This window comes from Nomascus leucogenys, chromosome 15 (assembly GCF_006542625.1).
Source record: "Nomascus leucogenys isolate Asia chromosome 15, Asia_NLE_v1, whole genome shotgun sequence".
NCBI lineage: Eukaryota > Metazoa > Chordata > Mammalia > Primates > Hylobatidae > Nomascus > Nomascus leucogenys.
Window position 1 is genome coordinate 26170363 of NC_044395.1, and position 21652 is coordinate 26192014.

At 36.1% G+C, this 21652-nt stretch overlaps 1 protein-coding gene across 1 annotated transcript in view; it reads right to left on the reverse strand.

Annotated features, from left to right (window-relative positions):
- The window catches only part of DDX10 (DEAD-box helicase 10), a 277384-nt gene that overhangs the window by 215729 nt on the left and 40003 nt on the right, over window positions 1–21652 (reverse strand). Inside the window, exons 10-13 of the mRNA XM_012496007.2 lie at window positions 20429–20527; window positions 11202–11289; window positions 7237–7325; window positions 3662–4127 (exon numbers count right to left, since the gene is read on the reverse strand). Coding sequence (XP_012351461.1) covers window positions 3662–4127; window positions 7237–7325; window positions 11202–11289; window positions 20429–20527 — 742 coding nt within the window. The remainder of the gene's footprint in view (window positions 1–3661; window positions 4128–7236; window positions 7326–11201; window positions 11290–20428; window positions 20528–21652) is intronic.

Here is a 21652-nt window from a genome sequence, read left to right on the forward strand (position 1 = left end):
AAAAAGCAAACTGCAAACCAATATCCCTCACAACAATAGAAAGATCCTTAACAAAAATATTAGCAAATAGAATCCTATAATATAAAGAAATCTTGCTTAAATGGAGTTTTTCAAAGGAACTTAAATTTGATTCAACATGTGGCAGGGGGAAATCAATATACCATAATCAACAGGCTAAAAACCACCACGTCATCACCTTAATGTTTACAGAAAAAGCATCTGACAAAAGTCACAATTCATTTTATCATAAAAACACTAAGCCAGCTAGGAATAGATGGAAGCTTCTCAAACTCATAGGCATTTACAAAAAAAACCTACAGCTAACATCAGATGTAATGGTAAGACTGAATGCTTCCCCCTCAGTAAGATCAGAAACAACACAGCAATACCTACTCTTACCACTTCTATTCTACAGATCCTACTCGGTATAATCAAGCAAAAGAAAAAGAAAGAAAAAAGAAATATAAGGCCCACAGATGATAAAGGAAGAAATGAAACCATCTTTATTCACAAACCTCATAATCAGCTACAGAAGAAAATCCCAAGAAACTCCCAAAAAGCCACAAGAACTAATAGGTCAGTTTAGAATGATCAGTTTACAAAAACAAACTATTTCTATATACTGGCAACAAATAATTGGAAATTGAAATTTTAAAAATACCATTTATGATAGCATTAAAAAATATCAAATAGTAAGAGATGACTCTAACAAAATATGTGCACATTACATGTGCTTAAAGTTATAAAGCAATGCTAAAAAGTCACTAAAGAAGGCCTAAATAAAAAGGTATTGTTATGATGTCAATTCTCTCCCATTAGATTTACAGATTCAGTGCAACCTCAATGACGTCATCAGCAAGCTTTTTATATAAAGTATAGGCTAGCTGATTCAAAAACTTACATGAAAATGCCATGGTCCAAAAATAACCAAAGCAATTTTAAGAAAATATCTATCAGTTGACAGACTCACAGATCTGATTTAAGACTTAGTATAAAACTACACTAATCAAGATTGGTGTTATTGGTGAAACAACAGACATACCTTTGAAAGTCAATTGACTTTCAAAGAGTCAAGGTAATTCAATGGAAAAAGCATAGTTTTTTCCAAACAAATGATACTGGATCAACTGGATACCCATATGCAAAAAAAAGTGTACCTTGACCCTTACTTAGCATTATATACAAAAATTAAGGTGAAGAGGATCCTAGCCCAAATTATAAGTGCTAAAACTATAAAACCCCTAGACGAAAACATAGGAGAAAATCTGTGACTTTGGGTCAATCACAGATTTATCAGATATGACACATATATAAATTACCTAAAATGTGATAAATCAGACTTCAAAATTTAAGATACCTGCTCTTTGACAGACACTCAAAATAAAAACAAGCCATAGATTGGGAGAAAGTATTAGCAAAATATATCTGATTAAGGTTATGTATTCAGAATATAAAGAACTCTTAGAACTTACTAAGGCAACACAATTTCAAAAGAGAGACAAAAGACTTGAAGACATTTCACCAAAGAAGATATATGAATGGCAAATAAGCACATGCAGAGATGTTCAGTCATTAGGGAAATGCAAATTAAAACTGCAGTAAGGTATCACTACAGGCCTACTAGAATGGCTAAAATTAAAAGACTGACAATACCATGTGCTGACACAATGGGATGCAACTCGAACTCCTATACACTGCTGGCAAGAACATAAATTGGAATAGCTGATTTGTAAAACTGGGGAGTTTCTCAAAGTTAAATATACACTTAACATATGTTCCCAGTAACCCTGTTCCTAGAAGATAACCCCACTCGTTTCCCTGAGAAATGAGAAAATTATCTACATAAAAATGTATATGTTTATAATGACTTTTATCATAATCACCAAAAAATGGAAACAACCAATGCCAATTTAAAGCTTAAGAAAACCTACGTCCATACAATGAAATACTCAGCAATTAAAAGGAACAAACTACTGATGCATGCAATAACATTAAGTTAAATGAAAGAAGATAGACACAAAAGGCTAAATACTGTATTATCCTATTTATATATCATTCTGAAAAATGCAACACTACAGGGGTAGAAATCAGATCAGTGGTTGCAGAGGTTGAGTGAAGGGTAAAGTAATTGCAAAGGGAATAAGAAATGTTTTGGGGTGATGATGCTGTTCTATTCTTAATTGTGGTAATTACACAACACCATACATTTGCCAAAACTCAAATTGTATACATTAAAGAGTTAGGTTGATTTATATAACTGACATACAGTAAAACTTTTTTAAAAGTTTAAAAAGTTGTTTTGCTATATATATTTTTCAAATGCCAGATGAGCTATTAGTACTTAGACACATGTCCTACTTACGTGAACAATTCATGGTATTATAAAACTATATCATTCCTTCTCATCTTAATTTGATGCTTTGGTTATGTTCATGATTCTTAGAAAGTGATATACATAATAGTTAATACAGTGGCTAAATTATTTAAAATGAAAATCTAACTTCTTGTATTTACTTCGCTGATAAAATGAGTCTTAACTACAGACTTAAAATGATCTAATTTGAAGCAGGATGAGACAGTATAGGATTATTGGACAAGAGCATAAATATTAAAGTCAAAATACCTATGTTCAAATTCCAGCTTTGCCATTTACTACTTGAGTGCCTCACTACAGTACTATATTGCTTCTGTGCCACAGTTATTTTTTTTCCGTCACCTGTATAACGAGATAGTAGTAATGACCTTTATTTCAAGCACTAAATGAAATAATGTTCAGAAAATGACTAACACATAACACATATTAAGTGTTCAATAAGTACACTTTCTAGGTTTTTTTTTTAATTTTTAGTTACTTAAAGAAAAACTCTTCTAAGTTTCACAGTCAAAATCTATTATGTATTTCCTACTGTGAGTCTTGAAATTTTATTCAACATTGTATAAAGAGTAAGAATCAAGCTTCATTTTTTATTCAATTCCCTTTTAAAAAGATGATCAAGAATAAAAGCATAGAAAGTAGGAAGGGGAATAAGGGAGATGGGGAAACACATTTACTGTGCACCTACAAAAGCATCCTAGAAAACAAGTGCTTTATCTAAATGGATTATTTCTTTTATTCCTCCTAGAAGATGGCTACAGAGAAACAAAGGATTTACATGAAAACTTTTCATAAACATTCATAAGTAATCTTTAAAAAAGAACTGTTCAATTTATATTTAAGATACTGGCTTGGTTCCCATAAACAAATGTCGCATTAAGAGTAAAACTTATATTTAAATAATTACAACTGTTCCTTATAATTTAATCAATCAGAAAGCAGTATCTTAAGAATTTTAACGAAGGATCCTCATGCCATAAACCAAGAAACTTCATTGCCTTCCTTTGAGACATAATCAGGACTTTGGCAACTTTTAAAACAGCATCAGAAAACCAGTAAATAAGATTAAAGTTGTTAACCTCTTAGAGCTCCCAAAGTTATGAAAAATATGAAAATTCATTGGCACTTATTCTGCGTTTAAGTATGGGGGAAAGGAGGAAGAGTTCATTGCAAAGAAACCCAGTCTAAGTTTCTCTTGGTTTTCACTTTCCCTCAGTCCCCAAAAGGCAACAATAAGCACATAGTAAGACAATGTAATAGAAGACCCTCCACTGGGAGTAAACTTACCTGTAATGTTTTCTCCTCTTTAAGGTCCAATCCAAACACATTGTGCCGCTTCACCTTCAAGAAATCAGCGTCTTCTTCCTCCTCATCTCTGTCCAGGAACTGTGTAGGAACTTCCTTGATCTTCTGTGCCTCACTGGTGTTAGGAAGAGATGGAGCTTGAGATCCTTTTGCTTTTGCCAGTTTCTCTTCCATTTCTTCTTCATCGTCTTCCTCTTCTTCCTGTTCTTCGTCACCAGTATCATTATCCTGTCTGTGCTCTGTCCCTTTGAGTCTTTTTCCACCTTTTTGAAGGATGGACATTTTCTCATTGAAGTAGGCTCTAAATTCTTCCACTTCGTCATTGGTGAGGGAGGGAGCCCTTGGCTCAATTACTTTATCGGCTTGGCTCATTACCAATTCTTTGGTGGGTTGTTTCTGCATTTTCTGAAGAAATCTTATGCGTGGTGCCACAGCAAGACCAAGAGACCTTAAATATGGGAAAATGTGAAAACAGTCATCTCAACACTGATGATATGTTTATAGGTGTCATAGAAGAGTTTCTCAAGAGCAGAGATTCCTAGAGCTTTTTTAAAGAAAATGTTCCTGTGAGATACAACTCAATACTAACAGGTTAGTTGATCCAAAAAGTAAGGCAAAATACACTCAACACCTGTCAGAAAACATTTTAGATACTGTTTTTTCTTTAAGAGGGTAACATGGAATAAGATAAAGAGCACTGGACCAGAAACAAGATAACAGTTCAAGTACTGGACCTGCCAATTTCCAATTCAACTCTCTCAGCTTCAGCTTCCTTATAACATGGGGATAACAGTATCTGCTAGGCCTAACTCACAGTTGCTGTAAGGATCCAATTAACTAACTACATGAGAGTACCTCATAAAATGTTAAGTGCTAAATAAACCAGAGAAGACATGACCATGAAAGGACAAAACAGTTCTCTACAGAGAAAGAACTGGAATGTGGTCCCCATCTGCCTTCCTGAAAGAGAATATGGCACAATCATTGCTATAAAAATGGATTTTATAAACCAAACACCAAAAAAAGAAATTAAAAAATATTGTTTTCTCCATCAATGATCAATATTCAATTTATTATCATGTCTTTCCCAGCTTGGATCAAAGCTAATAGCTTCATTAAGTTCTCACTGATCGACAGAAAATAAAATTTTAGATTTTATCAAGGATTGCTCTGAATAAACAGTAACATCATAACATGGACCCACTGCTCTTTTCCTATCTGACATGGTTCAAAGAAACTGAGAGATGTAATGCTGACAAGCACGGATTCAGAAATAAGACTGCTGGGGTTCAAAATCTGGCTGCCACTTACTAGCTGTGAGATCTTACGAATATGATTTAATCTTTCCATACCGGAGCTTTCCCATTTGCAAAACGGGATGCTAAGAGTACCTACCTCACAGGGTTGTTGTAAGAATAAATTAGTTGACAGATGTAATGTGGTTAAAACTAGTGCCTGGCATATATGCAACTAATGAGAACTTGATGTCATCACCATCACCACTGTTAGGGTTAGGATCACAAATTCATCCAGAGAATTTCACTCAATGTATTGCACTTACATTTTTATGTCTCTCTCAGCTACCAAAACTGAGTTTCTTGAAGGTAGCAGTACATTTTACACACCTACAATTTAACATCTAGTACAATGACCTGCACATATTAGGTATTCAAAACATGTTTCTTTAGTAAAATTTTAAAACCTTTAACATATCTTACAAACATAGCACTGCTTTAGGTATCAAAGGCTTCTAAAGGAAATTACATACCTCAAGGAAACAACACAGCTAAATATCTAAAAAAATTAAAATATCAAATTCAACTATACTAAAATCTGTTCTCAAAGTTAATTTTCTGCCTTCCCTAAGCACCACAAAAAGCAAAAGTCATCAACTACCAATAGATAAAATTTACTGGAATCTATTGCAACAAATGGTCTCCTAAATATGGCCTGCAGTGTTAAAGACCAATATGTCTGCTAATATCCAAGGTAGGTCAAATCAGAAAACTATGATAAAAATCCACAGGGAGCCAAAAGTCAGCTAACAACCTAAGCCATGGATCATATTCGGAAATAATAAAACTAGGAAGTGGTATATAAACATATGAGCAAACAACAACATGTTATCCATGGCACGTGGCTTTCCATCTATCACTTAAATGGAAAGTCAGCAGCCCTACACTGCTATAAAGCAATTTAAAAGGTTCAAAAATGTAATAACTGACATATTACCTGTTACGGTAAACATACAATCTAACAAAGAATAGAAGACAGCAGCTCACTCAGATATATGTTGTAGTCAGACTCAGTTTAAAGGTAAAGGCACTCAAACTCCTAAGAGCAAGCCAAACATACAGACCTTGCCTTGTAATCACATATTTCACCATAGTCTAGGAAATTTCATTCTGATATTCAAAGTATGATTATCTCAAAGGTGCTTCTATAAGATTGTGCCAATGTTTTTACCACTCCCACAGGTAGGAGCCCACTGAAGAATAAACATTCCTCCTTTATAGGTCAAAAGGTTTAAAAAAAAAAAAAAAAAAAAAAACCCCGGCCAGGCGCAGTGGCTCACATCTGTAATGCCAGCACTTTGGAAGGCTGAGGCGGGGGGATCACTTGAGCCCAGGAGTTTGAAACCAGCCTGGGCAACATGGCGAAACCCTGTCTCTACAAAAAATACAAAAAAACTAGCCAGGCATGGTAGCATGCACCTGTAGTCCCAGCTCCTCAGGACGCTGAGATGGGAGGATCACCTAAGCCTGGGAGGTCAAGGATGCAGTGAGCCATGATCACACCACTGCACTATGGCCTGGGTGACAGAGTAAGACCCTGTCTGCTCCCCCAAAAAAATCCCTCAAATACTAAGCCAAAACAAAACCAGCCATTCTGTTTCATACAATAGTAACCTCAGTTACTAAAAAGGGGTATCTTGCCATAGTAACTATGAGTACCTGTAAGAAACACCAAGACAGGAGGAATATTCAGGCAGTAAGTAATAGAGGAAAACAACCTAACATAAGAAGAATCAGCAAAGAGACTCACACCCAAAGCATAAAATGTCTATGGTAATCCAGGCAAGGGTTTCAGAGAACGAGAAAACTATAGACACTTAAAGATTTCAAAGAATGCTTATTGGTTGCTCTCCATCTCCTTTAAGATCAAACTACAGGAAACGGCCAATGTCACTTTAAGGAATTTATACTTACAAATAACAAACTGCTCCCTGATAACAAGAACTGAACACTGAACTAATTTTCTGCCAAGTTGATTTCATCTTTTCCACTGAGAATCTTTAACAAACAGATTCTTTTAACATAAGGCAGAGTGGTTTAAACTAAGAATCTCAGAGAACCAGGTTTCAAATTCTCTCTGGCTGGGTGTGGTGGCTTACACCTGTAATTCTAACACTTCAGGAAGTTGAGGTGGGTGGACTGCCTGAGCACAAGAATTTGGGACCAGCCTGGGCAACATAGCAAGACCCCATCTCTAAATTAATTAATTAATTCCCTCTAACTTTGAGGATTCACTATTACAACTATATTATGAATACTTACAGGGCATATTCAGGTATAGGTAACTTGCTCACATCAAATACTTCTTTATCCTTCATCAGATACACAGATCGTATATAGGAGATGAAACACTGTAAATTAAGAGGTTGAAAAGTACAATATAACTGAGATTAAAAATGAGTTTAGACCAAAATATAAGAAAATTAGCCAATGGGATAAATTCAATAGCACTGAAAAACCACAAAATAGTTCAGTATATCTCCATTCCATGCACACATGAAAACCTACCTTTTAGAACTGTAATATTAGAAAAAAACTTTGCATTTGGTTTCAAGCCAACCTAACCCAGAATATCTTCTTTCCAAAAGGCTACTCTAAAAGTTAGTATAATTCCATTACAATAAGGTACACCATGGGGAAAATGTAGGCTTTGGAATAACATAGATTTGGAATCTATTCAGAGCTTAAACTCTTACTCACTGAGCAAATTTCTTGTTTCTCTACATGTCAGTATCCTCATCTATCAAAAAAGGGATACATTACCTTCTACGTAGAGTGTTATGAGAATAAAATTGGAAGAATGCATGTAGATACCTAGCATATCTTCTGGAATATAGTAACAATAGATGCTAGTTATTGATAATATTTTGTATTATTGTGTCAAAAGATAAGTTTTTCAATTAAATAAAATTTTACATATTGAGATTTAATAAAACCATTTCAGGAAAAACTTTATTGCTAAAGCTTTTCCTTTTTATGATTTCAAGTAATTCATCATTAACTTGGAATATTTTGTTTCTGTTAGAAAAAAAAAACAAAAAAACCATCTTCATACTAGAGTTACACAAGCCAGAATATAAACAGGGTCCTGATCCTTTAACAGTTTGTCAAATAAACAGGTAACAAAACACATCTAGGTAATTTTTTATTTTTAAGTTGACTTTTGTAAAGTATATTTAGTTCCTGTTTGCATACTTCCTAAACTTCACATTTTATCTAGCTTTACACTAATCCTTTCTACCCAGCTAATCTCCAAACCATTTTCTGTCTCCATAGGCATAAAAAACAATGAATGGCACCAGTTTCAAAATAATTTTTTCCCCTACAATCATCCACAAGCAATCACCTCAGTTGCTTATCACTTTTGTTCTATCCAGATTATAATCAAAACCTAGAAAATCACTTCTATGAAACCAGATAGCTTGCTGCTGCTGGCAACACAGTTAGCCATTCTGCTAAACCATGCGTGACAACCAATAAATCACATCATTTATTTCAACGTGCTTTTCTATAATCAGTGTTCTGGAAGGCTCATCTGTTGTATGCACAAACCAGTGAAACAACATCTTTCCAATGTTTCATATTTTCTGATAGATAACTGAATGACCTCCTAGGCATGCAGTAAGTCATGACATACCAAAATTAATCTAATATTTTTAAATGTGTGTGCTACTTCCAAAGCTCCTAGATTTTAACTGCAAGTTTGAAGGATGTTTGCTAGAAAAAAACATGTACATGTTTGCTTGCCCAAAATTTTTAAGAAAAATGAATATTAACAATTTGTTCAAAGATCCTTTAATGAAAAGGTTATCAGGTAAAGTGAGCTTATAGAAGTCCAACTTGGTATAGCTTACCATTTGATGCTCTCATATTTTGGAATTAATTTCTCCTGATATAACACAGTAGGTCTCAAGAAAGCTAGACCTGGATTTCAGTCTCAGGTCTTCCACTTAATAACTATGTTACCCTAGGCAATTTTTTTTTTTTCTTTTTTGAGACAGAGCCTCATTCTGTAGGCCAGGCTGCAGTGCAATGGCACAATCTCGGCTCACTATAACCTCTGCTTCCAGGGTTCAAGTAATTCTCATGCCTCAGCCACCCAAGTAGCTGGGATTACAGGCGTGCACCACCACACCCAGCTAATTTTTTTGTCGTTGTTTTTAGTAGAGACAGGGTTTCACCCTGTTGGCCTGGTTGGTCTCAAACTCCTGGCCTCAAGTGACCCACCCACCTCAGCCTCCCAAAGTGCTGGGATTATAGGCATGAGCCACCGCACCCAGCCATCCTAGACATCTTTAAATTTTCAAGCTAGCATTTACCCATTTGTACAGTCAAATCAATACCACCTACCTCACTGCTTGTCAGGAAGATTAGGTAACAATACATGTAAAACAGTTTTGTCATAACTAAGTACCTGGCACACGGTAAGCACTTAAATTTTAGCCTCATCATTAATGTTATTCTAAACACACCAATGATAATTTGCTAAAATATAAAATAAGTTAGCAAAAAATTTAAGATCTCTTCTTTAAGTAAAACTTACTTCTGGCTGGGCATAGTGGCTCATGCTTGTAATACCAGCACTTTGGGAGGCCGAGGCAAGAGGATCACTTGAGGCCAGGAGTTTTGAGACCAGCCTGGCCAACACGGTGAAACCCTATCTCTACTAAAAATGCAAAAAATTAGCCGGGCATGGTGGCATATGCCTGTAATCCCAGCTACTCAGGAGGCTGAGGCAGGAGAATCACCTGAACCCGGGAGGCGGAGGTTGCAATGAGCCGAGATCACGCCATTGCACTCCAGCCTGGGCAATAAAAGCAAAACTCCAAATCAAAAACAAACAAACAAACAAACAGAAAAACTTACTTCTTTGCCAGGAATAACAGTTCCAAAACCATCACATAAAAGCGTAACTATTGAATGTTTTTCTGCTCAGGCTACCCTATCAACTTAGGGTGACCTTTCTATAACTCTTCTTTATTTTCTTCATCCCACCTCATCTATCTGCTGAAATAGAATCCAACCTCTGAATCCCGACTCTCTGGCTCATTGCTGATATGCTATGGGACATGCAAAGATCTTGTAAATGCAATAAATGGCAGTAAAGGACAGGTGAAAATGATAGGAACTCAAATATCTGTTAATTCAAAGATTAGATAGATTGGAAAGCACAATGAAAAATAATTTCACATCTTCTTTTACCGAAGGATCTATTGTGGAATATTCTAAAAAATTAAAAAAAAAAAAAAAGGTTTAACTAAAATAGATTTCTCACCACAAGTATGTGAGGTAATACCTATGCTAGTTAGCTTCATTTAGCAATTACACAATGTATATTTGTTTCAAAACATGTTACATACCAGAAATATATCAATTAAGAAAAATAAAACTAAATATTGACTTCTTTATGTATTTGCTAATGAAGATCTTTTTGCTAATCAAGATCTTTAAGTCCAGAAAAGTAATTGGGGAACATTAAGTCATAAACATAAGTTAAAATCTCATTTCCAAAGATAATTTGCCTACAGTTCTATGCTTTCTAGAAATTTAATCTAATGTAGGAAGATATTAATCTCACAGCCAAGAAAGTACAATCAGGAGTTATAGCAATTTTACAAAAGAAATAAAAACTTAATAATGTTATCAAGTATTAGAAATCAGGCCACTGTGCATCCAAAAAATCACGTTTGAGAAGATTTTCCATATGTCTTTGACAAAACTTAAGATGATTTTCCCAATCTATATATAAAAAATATTTTTCAAAATTTTAAAGAATAAGCTAGACTGGCCAGGCGTAGTGGCTCACGCCTGTAATCTCAGCACTTTGGGAGGCCGAGGTGGGCGGATCACCTGAGCTCAGGAGTTCGAGACCACTCTGGGCAACATGGAGAAACCCTGTCTCTACTACAATACAAAAAATTAGCCAGGTGTGGTAGTGGCGCACACCTGTAGTCCCAGCTACTCAGGAGGCTGAGGCACAAGAATCACTTGAGCCTGGGAGGCGGAGGTTGTAGTGAGCTGAGATCGTGCCACTGCACTCCAGCTAGGGCTACAGAGTGAGACTCCAACTCAAAATAAATAAATAAATAAATAAGCTAGACTTATCTGTCAGCAAATTACACTGCTTGAATATCTGAAGCATCAACATGCAACCTAGAAGTAGCAGAAAAGGATAAACTTTACTGTTTTTCCAGTCGATGAAAGTATCCAATTGAAAAATGACTTACCCTTTGAGCTCTTTCTTTTAAATCTTGATCTTGAGCTAAAAAAGATTCCAGTTTTTTCTGGACATCTATAAGTCTTTCTGGATTGATCCTTGGTAACAAAAAGATAAAGGTTAAAATAAGATATCTCAAATTTGGAGACTAAAAATAGTAAGCAGCATTTTCCTATTTTTCTCAGTATTCTTAAATGTATAACTATTTCTCATCTATGAATCAGATTAGACGGAAATTAAACTAAAGTTTGACACTCTTACCTACTACGAATAACAGAGGAGAAAAGAAATGACACGTCAGACACTTACTCTAAACATCCCATGCTGAGTGAGATACTTGGATTAACAACACAGTTAGCATTGGCTACTTAACAGATAGAAAGTAGTCTCCCATGAGAGATCCATTCTCTATGAAATGGAATAAATGAAATCTAATTTTTTTTAAGAGGTCTCACCCTGCTCCCTCAGTGAGGCTGGAGTATAGTGGTGCAATCATAGCTCACTGTAACCTTGAACTCCTGGACCCAAGTGACCCTCCCCCATCTCAGCTTCTCAAGTACCTAGGACTACAGGCCTGCACCAACATGCCCAGCTAGTCTGTTTGTTTGCTTTTTCTTTTGCAGAGACAGGGTCTCGCTGTTTTGCCTAGGCTGGTCTGGAACTCCTGGCCTCAAGCAATCCTTCTGCCTTGGATTCCCAAAGTGCTGAGTTACAGGTGTGAGCCACCATGCCTAGCCCTAATGTCATTTTTATAAATGTTTCTGTTTCAGTCAAATATCATAAAATCAATTTCAAGTAATAAACAAGTAGCCAAAGACTGCAGTGATTTCCTTATTTAGAAATTAGGCGTACTATAACAGAGATGTTATCTAAATCTGCCCAGATAAGCTACACAAAAAGAAAAAAAAAAATTGTACAGAGGTATAGGCTTCACAAAAGAGACCTCATTGTTTCCCTGATTTTAGGCTGAACCACATTGTTTCTGCAAAGCCAGGATGGTGATAGGTGGTGGCAGGTGAGATTGTTTTTACTTATTTTTATTATAAAAAATTTCAAAATCTACAAAAGAAAAGGTAGAGACTTCCACTTAGCCTCAACAATTACCAAGTCACAGCCAGCTTTGTCTCTTCCACATCCTCAACCCTCCTCCCCGAATCTAACCACTCTCCAAATTATTTTTAGGCAAATCAAGCCACGGTGTTTCAACAGCCCCAATACAAGTAAGATTCTGATGGATTCCACTGACGCTGAATGTACACATCCTTAGTGACAGGAGAGCACAACTCTTTGAAATGGATAGACAACCCCAAAAGTAATTCCATCCAAGAGATTTAATTCTTTCAATCATCAGTGCTTCCTGAAATTAACAAGTTCTCCATCTCATGTTCTCCACTAATAGTCTTCAGAAAAGGCCGTTTAAGACTTTAAAAAAGAGAGTCAGACTTCTGATATCCAGTTCCCTATGGATGGAGCTTGGAAGTCATCACTCCATCATAACAATAAGTAAAAAGCTGAACAGACTGGAAAAAAAAAAATCAAAAACTCTTCTTTTATCCATGATAAAAGATGGAGGACGCAAGACAAACCACAGTCCCCAACACAGGAAAGAGAGAGGTGAGTACAGGGATCACCGCTTACTTGAGCTGAGTCATGAGCAGAAACAACTGGGGGAGCCATTGCCTGGGTAAGAGACCCTCAACTGTAATTGATAAAACCTGCTGGAGCCTCGATGTGGACAAGTCTGAGAAATAAAAACTCCAGGAGGACCCATTCATAGGGTAGCCTCACACTCATGAGTTTTACCCCAGGAGCTCAACCAAGTTCTCACAGTAAAGATCAGAAAAATTCCCTCATGCTTTCAGCAAAACAAGGGGAAAATGAACCATTTTGAAATATGCCTGAGCACTCTGTTCTTAACTAGTTTCTCCTGAGGGTGGGCCTTGTTAATGACAGCCAAGCCTCCTAAGGTTTTATCTGAGCCTAACTGACCTGGGGGGAGGGAAATGCCCAACTCTAGCCATCCTTTCCCACTTAAGTTGGGGTGATGAGAAGGCAGAGACTGAAAAGAATTTGAAAAGTTCACAGTCCAGAGGCACAGGCTCACTAAAAGACTGAGACCTACTATAGGTCTTAAGAATGCTTTCCCCACAGCCCCCACCCCTCACACCTTACCACCACAGCACTGACATCACTAAAGGCCTATTTACAGCAGTTCTTTTATAATACCTGGTACATCATATCTATCATGAAAAAAACTACAAGACATACTAAAAGCAAAAAACATAATTTGAAGAGACAGAGCAAGCATCATAACCAGACATGGAAGGAATGTTGGAAGTATTAGGCCAGAAATGTAATTTAAAATAACAGTGACTCATATGCTAAGGATTCTAATAGATAAAACAGGCAGCATGCACAGATGACCAACATAATCAGAAAGATGGAAATCCTAAGAAAGAACCAAAAAGAAATGCGAGAGAACAAAAAGAACTGCAAAAGAAATTACTAATACCTTTGATGGGTTTATTACTAGATTGGACACAGCTGAGGAAAGAATCGCTGAACTTGATGAAAACCTCCAAACCTGACTGAAAACAACACAACAGAACTTCAAGGACTATGGAACAACTACGAAAAGTGAACATACACATGATGAGAATATCAGAAAGAGGAGAGAAACAGAAGCAATGCTTCAAACAGTAATGACTCAGAATTTGCCCCAAATTAATGTCAGACACCAAACCACAGATCCAAGAGCTCAGAAAGCTCCAAGCAGGATAAATCCCCAAGTGAGAGGGAGAGAGAGAAAGAGAGAGAGGGAAAAAGAGAGAGAGACTGAGACTATACCTAGGTCTATCATTGTCAAACTACAGAAAATTAAATATTTTTTTAATCCTGAAAGAAGTGGGTGGGGGGCACCTCACCCATAGAAGAACAAAGACAGGAATTACACCTGATTTCTCAGACACCATGCAATCAAGGAGAGAGTGGAATGAAATATTTAAAGTGTCGAGAGAGAAAAAACCACCAGACTGGAACTCTGTACCCCACAAAATTATCCTTCAAAAGTGAAAGAGAAACACTTCTTCAGACAAACAAAAATTGACAAAACTTATTGCCAGTAGAATTGCCTTGCAAAATATGTTTTAAAGTTCTTTAGAGAGAAAAAAATAACGTAAGTCAGAAACTCAGATCTTCGTAACAAAGGAAGAGCACATCAAAGGAATAAATGATGGTAAAATAAAATTTTTCTTAATCTAACTTTTTTCAAATTAATAGCCCCAGCATGTTTAATTATGTATGCTTATGTATATCTCTTATGTATATCTCTTATGTATATACGCTTATGTATGCTTTACATAAGTGAAATGAATGACATCAATGATATAAGGGACAGAAGGGAGAAATCAGAATTACATTATAAGGTACTCACACTACCTGTGAAGTGCTGTAGCATTATGTCATTATTTCAAAATGGGCTTGGATTACTTGTAAACGTATATTGCAAAAACATTAGAACAACCACTAAAAAAAGTGAAAACGAAAAAAAAAAACTGGTATGCTAAGGAGAGAAAACAATCATAAGATGCTCAGAATCACAAGAGGCAGAAAGAGAGGAGACAAAAGTAAGAATAACAGGGGCAACAAACAAACAACAGTAATGAATACATTAGATATGCATCCAACTATATCAATAATCACTTTCAACATCAATAGCCTAAATGCATCAATTAAAAGAGATGTTGTCAGAGTGGATACAACAAACCAACTTTCAATATAAAGACATAAATTAATAAAAGTGGTTTGCTAAAAATATATCATGCTAACACTAATCAAAAGAAAGCAAAAATAGCTATACTAATGTCAGACAGAGCAGACTTTCAAGCAAGAGACTTATCAGGGATAAATGGCATGGCATAATGATAAAGAAGTCAATTCTCCAAAAAGGCAACAATCCTTAATGTATAGGCTCCTAACAGTAGAGCATCAAACTATGTGAGGCAAATACTGATAGAATTGCAATCAGAAAGATAAATCCACTGTTATAACTGAGACTTCAACATCCTTCTATCAGGAATAGACAAATCCAGCAGGGAGAAAGTCAGTAAGAACATAGTTGAACTCAACAATATCATCAATCAACTGGATACAACAGACATCTAGAGACTACTTTATCCAACAACATAATACACATCTTCTCAAGCTCACATGGAACACTCACCAAAATAAAACACATTCTGGGCCATAAAACACATCTTAACAAAATTAAAATAATATAAATCATACAATATCTGCTTTCAGACCACAATAGAATTAAACTAGAAATAACAGAGACCAGGCACGATGGCTCACACCTGTAATCTCCATACTTCGGGAGGCTCAGGAGGGCAGATCATCTGGGGTCGGGAGTTTAAAACCAGCCTGGCCAACATGGCGAAACCCCATCTCTACTAAAAATACAAAAATTAGCTGGGCGTGGTGACACACGTCTGTAATCCCAGCTACTCGGGAGGCTGAAGCAGGAGAATCGCTTGAACCCAGGAGGTGGAAGTTTCAGTGAGCCGAGATCGTGCCACTGCACTACAGCCTGGGTGACAGATCAAGACTCTGTCATAACGTAACGTAACGTAACGTAACGTAACGTAACGTAACATAACATAACATAACATTAGAAATAGCAGAAAGGTAACTGAAAAATTCTAAAATACATGGAGATTAAACATACCTCTAAATAACACAAGTCAAAGCAAAATCAAAATATTTTAAAATTTCTCTTGAATTAAATAAAAATGAAAATAACTTAGCAAAATTTGTGGAATGCAAAAAAAGCAGTACTTAGAGGAAAATTTATAGCACTGAATGCATATACAGTCATGGGCCACATAATGATGTGTCAGTCAGTGATGGACTGCATATACAACAGTGGTCTCATAAGACTGTAATGATGGCCAGGAGCAATGGCTCACATCTGTAATTCTAGCACTTTGGGAGGCCGAGGCAGGAGAACTGCTTGAGCTCAGGAGTTCAAGATCTGCCTTAGCAACATAGGGAGAACTTGTCTCTACTAACAATAAAACAAATTAACCAGGCATGGTGGCACAGGCTACTCGGGAGGATCACTTAAGCCTGGGAGACTGAGGCTGCAGTGTGCTAGTGAAGCTGAAAAATTTCTATCACCTACTGATGTCGCAGCCACCATAACACTATAGGGCAATACATTACTCGTGTTTATGGTGATGCTGGTGTAGGCAAACACACTGCACTGCCAGTTAGGCACTTACAATTAGGTATGGTACATAATACTTGAAAATGGTAAACAACTATTACTGATTTATTCACTATACCTTTTGTTTTACAGTATTTTCCTTCTACTTATAAAAACACCCTCAGGCAGGTACTTCAGGAAGTACTGCAGAAGGAGGCATTGTCATCATAAATGATGACAGCTCCATGCGTGTTATTGCCCCTGAAGGCCTTCTAGTGGGACGATGTGAAAATGAAAGACAGTGATATTAATGATCCTGACCCTCTGTAGGCCTAGGCTCCATTTAAAAAAAAAAAAGTTTAAAGGGAAAACAAATATTTTTAACCAAAGAAAGCTTGTAGAGTAAGGATATAAAGAAAATATTTTTGTGTAGCTGTATAATGTAGGTTTTAAGCTAAGTGTAATTCCAAAAGAATCAAGAAGCTAAAAATTTAAAAAATAAAAAAAGTTACAGCAAGCTAAGGTTAGTTACTGAAGAAAAAAAGTTTAGTGTAGCCTACATGTACAGCGTTTACCAAGTCTACAGTTGTATACAGTAACGTGCTAACTCTTCACATTCACGCACCACTCACTGACACCCAGAGCAACTTCCAGTCCTACAAGCACTGTGGTAAGTGCCCTATGCAGGTAGCTTTTTATCTTTTATACTGTATTTTTACTGTGCCTTTTCTATGTTTAGACATGCTTAGATACACAAATACCTACCACTGTGTTCAACTGCCCACAGTATTCAGTGTATAGCATGTACAGTATTCATGCTGTATAGGTTTGTAGCCTAAATGCAATAGGCTATACCATATAGCCTAGGTATGTAGTAAGCTATACCATCTAGGTTCATGTAAGTGTAGTCTATGATGTTTATACGAGGATAAAATTAATGATCCATTGCTCAAAATTATTCCCATCATTAAGCAACATATGACTGTATTAGAAAGTACCTAAAAATCAATCATCTACAGTTCCAACTTGGGAAACAGAAAAGGGGTAAATTAAATCAAAAGCAAGCAGAAGAAATAAAAACTAGAGTAGAAATGACTGAAATTGAAAACAGGAAATCAATAGGGGGGAAAAAATTAAACCAAGAGCTTGTTCCTTGAAAAGAATAAACAACTAAAAAAAGTCATAATCCTATAACCATACTAAGAAAACAAAAGGACACAAGTTATTATTAGAAATGGAAGAGGAATATCATTACAAATCCCATGGACATAAAAAGGATAAAAAGATTATGAACATCTCTATGCCCACATATTTGATAACTTAGATGAAATGGACCAATTCCTTGAATGACAAAATCTGCCAAAACTCTCACAAGAAATAAACACTCTCAACAGGCTACTATCTATTAAAGAAATTCAATCAATAATCCATAACCTTCCAAAACAGAAATCAACAAGCCCAGATGGGCTCGCCCATAAATTCTACCAAACATTTAAGAAAGAAATACCAATTTCCTATAATCTCTTTCAGAAGACAGAGTCAGAGGGAATACTTCCTAACTCATTCTGTGAGGCTACTACAAGGAAGAAAAAACTACAGACCAATATCACTCATAATGATAGATGCAAAACTCCTCAACAAATACAAAAAATCTACTGCTAATATCATACTTCATGGTGAGAAACTGGAAGCTCTCCTGCTAAGATCAGGAAAAAAGCAATGATGTCCCCTCTCACCACTGCTGTCCAACATCATTCTAGAAGTCCTAATTAATGCAATAAGACAAGAAAAGGAAATAAAAGGCATACCAATTGGGAAAGAAAGAAAACTGGCTTTGTTCACAGACACATGACCATCTATGTAGGAAATCAAAAAGAATGGACAAAGAAACTTCTAGACTAATAACCAATTATAGCAAGACTACAAGATTGAAGATTAATATACAAAAGTTAATCACTTTCCTGTTTTTATCACAGATGGAAAAGGGAACATCACTACAAATCCCACAGACATCAAAAGGATAAAAAGACTACTATGAACAAATTTGGGAGGCCAAGGCAGGCAGATTGTTTGAGGCCAAGAGTTCGAGACCAGCCTGGCCAACATGGCAAGACCCCATCTCTACTAAAAATACGAAATTTAGCCAGGCATGGTGGCACATGCCTGTAATTCTAGCTTCTTGGGAAGCTGAGGCATGAGAATTGCCTGAACCCAGGAGGTAGAGGTTGCAGTGAGCCAAGATTGCAAGACTGCACTCTAGCCTGAACGACAGAGTGAGACTCTGTCTCAAAAAAAAAAGGAATACTATGAACACCAATTTACCAGCAATAAATAAGTGGAATTTGAAACTAAAAACAATACCATTTACATTATTAGCACTCCCCAAAATGAAACATTTAGGTATAAATCTAACAAAATATTAACAAATTGAATCCAACAAGGTATAAAAATAATTATACCTCATAACCAAGTGAAATTTATCCCAGGAATGCAAGGCTGGTTTAACATTTAAAAAAAAAAAAAGACCTTAATGTACGCCATCACGTCACCAGGCTAAAAAAGAAAAAAAAAAAAATCGCATGATCTCATCAGATTTAAAAAAAAATTTTTTTTTTTTAACGAAATCCAATATCCACTCATGATCTTTTTTTTTTTTTTTTTAACTCAGTAAACTAGGAATAGAGGACAATTTCCTCACCTTGATAAAGAATATCTACAAATGCTGGCAAGAATGTGGAGCAACAGGGACTCTCATTGATTGCTGGCAGGAATTCAAAATAGTGTAGCCACTTTGGAAGACAGTTTGGCAGTTTCTTACAAAATGAAACATATTCTTACCATCTGGCCCAGCAATCAAGCTCCTTGGTAACATTTATCCAAAGTAGTTGAAAACTTATGTCTACACAAAAACCTTCACATGGATGTTTATAGCAGCTTTACTAATAACTACCAAAACTTGGAAGCAATTAAGATGTCCTTCAGACCTTTGAAAGCTGAACGTTAATCCAACATCCACTAGTTGTAAGACTTAAGTAGGATTAACAGAACTGCTGAGAAGAATCTAATTGTGGCTTTTTGGTTTTAATATTACTGATGTGGTTTTACATATTTTTATTAAGGGAATGAAAAGATCTTTTCTCTTCTTGATCTATCTTTAACCCTCTATTTAGTAACCTATAAATGACATTCTTTATATAGCACCTTATCCTCCCTGACCCCTCAGAATTCAGACAGCTTACTAGCTTTTATGGCAATGTGGTTATTTGCATAAAATCAATACAAATCTGTCCTTTTTATAACCAGGCTATGGTTGGTTATATAAACAAGGTCAAAAGAAAACAAACAAAAAAATCTCCTTCAGTAGGTGAACAAAAACTGTTGCATCCAGACAATGAAATGTTATTCAGTACTAAAAGGAAATGTACTATGAAGCCATGAAAAGACATGGAGGAACCTTAAATGCACACTACTAAGTGAAAGAAGCCAATATGAAAAGGCTAGGTACTGTATAATTCCAACTATAATGTATGAAATTCTGGAAAGAAAACTATGGAGACAGTAAAAAGATCAGTAGTTGTCAGAGGTTCGGGGGAGGGGAGAGGAATAAATAGGCAGAGCACAGGATGTTTAGAGCAGTGAAAATGCCATGTGATATTAAAATGGTAGATATGCATCATTCCACATTTGTGCAAGCACACAGAACGGATACCACCAAGAATGAACCCTAGTGTAAACTATGGACTTTGGTGAAAAACATCAACGTAGGTTCATCGATTGTAGCAGATGTACTCTGGTGGGGGATGTTGATAATGGCAGAGACTGTGCATGTTTGGGGAATGGGGTATATGAGAACTCTATCTTCCTCTCAATTTTCCTGTGAACCTAAAACTGTTCTAAAAAGAGCCTTTTTATAAAAGTCAAAACAGGCAGTTGAATAAATTAGGGGAAGGAGCAAATTAGGTGCACATAATTAGCAAACAATTTCATGCCCTCATTTTCCTAAAAACATAAAGACAACAAGTAGCTCTTACTTGATTTCTTTCACAGGTACTTTCTTCTGAAGAAGCTGCTGCACCATAGCTTTTTCTGAGGGAAGCAAAATTAATAAAGCTTCACCATCCTCTTTGTACCTAAACAAAAAGAAACAAAATCTTTAACACATCAATGCAATCTGCATTTTACATTTTAACAGTGTGATGAATAGGTAAACATGGAAACCAGTTCATCTAACCATTAAATGTCAGAGACTGGCTTTTAATCTCTGATACCAGAAAACTAGGGCTCTGAACACCTCATATCATTTTCATCACTAGTTATCATTCCTAGTGACTTTAAGGCTGTTCCACAGAAGATGATCTAAATTCTAAGAAAGAAATCAATTAAAGAGATTTTCTTAAATAGCTCTCTACCCATATAACAAGGAGACAATTTCTCACTCAAGCCACTAGAGGATCATAATAAAGTTAATCTTTAAATAGATACAGCAACCAATATATACTTTTTAAAAAAAATCAATTCCTCTTCCTGGGGACTGTATTTATACCTTGGAAGTAAAATTGTTCTGAAGCATTAGTTATAAGAAATAGATCTGTTTGGCTGGGCGCGGTGGCTCATGCATGTAATTCCAGCACTTTGGGAGGCCAAGGCAGGTAGATAACCCGAGGTCAGGAGTTTGAGATCAGCGTGGCCAACGTGGTGAAACCCCATCTCTACTAAAAATGCAAAACTTAGCCGGGCGTGGTGGCGGGTGCCTGTAATCCCAGCTACTAGGGAAGCTGAGGTAGGAGAATTGCTTGAACCCAGGAGATGGAGGTTGCAGTGAGCTGAGATCATGCCACTGCACTCCAGCCTGGGCAACAGAGCAAGATTCTATCTCAAAAAATAAATAAATAAATAAATAAATAAATAAATAGAAAGAAAGAAAGAAATAGATCTGTTAAAGTAGAACACTTGCCTCCAATCCATGTTACTTCTCTTCCCTCACCTAGTAAAATCTTATTTCATGCTGCATCTTCAGAAATTTGTACTGAGATGGGCCACAAGACATCCTGTAGTTACTAAGCTTCTTGTGCTACTTGCACACAGATTTTCCCAATACCTTAATGTCAGCCATTACATACAAGCAGTAAAACAGAGAACACAATTGGATACTTGGAGAAATATTTTAAATAAACAAAAGAAAAAATCTCGAAGCACTCTCACCAGGATTCATACTATAAAATGAGAGAAGCAAATTAACTTTTTACTGAGAAACT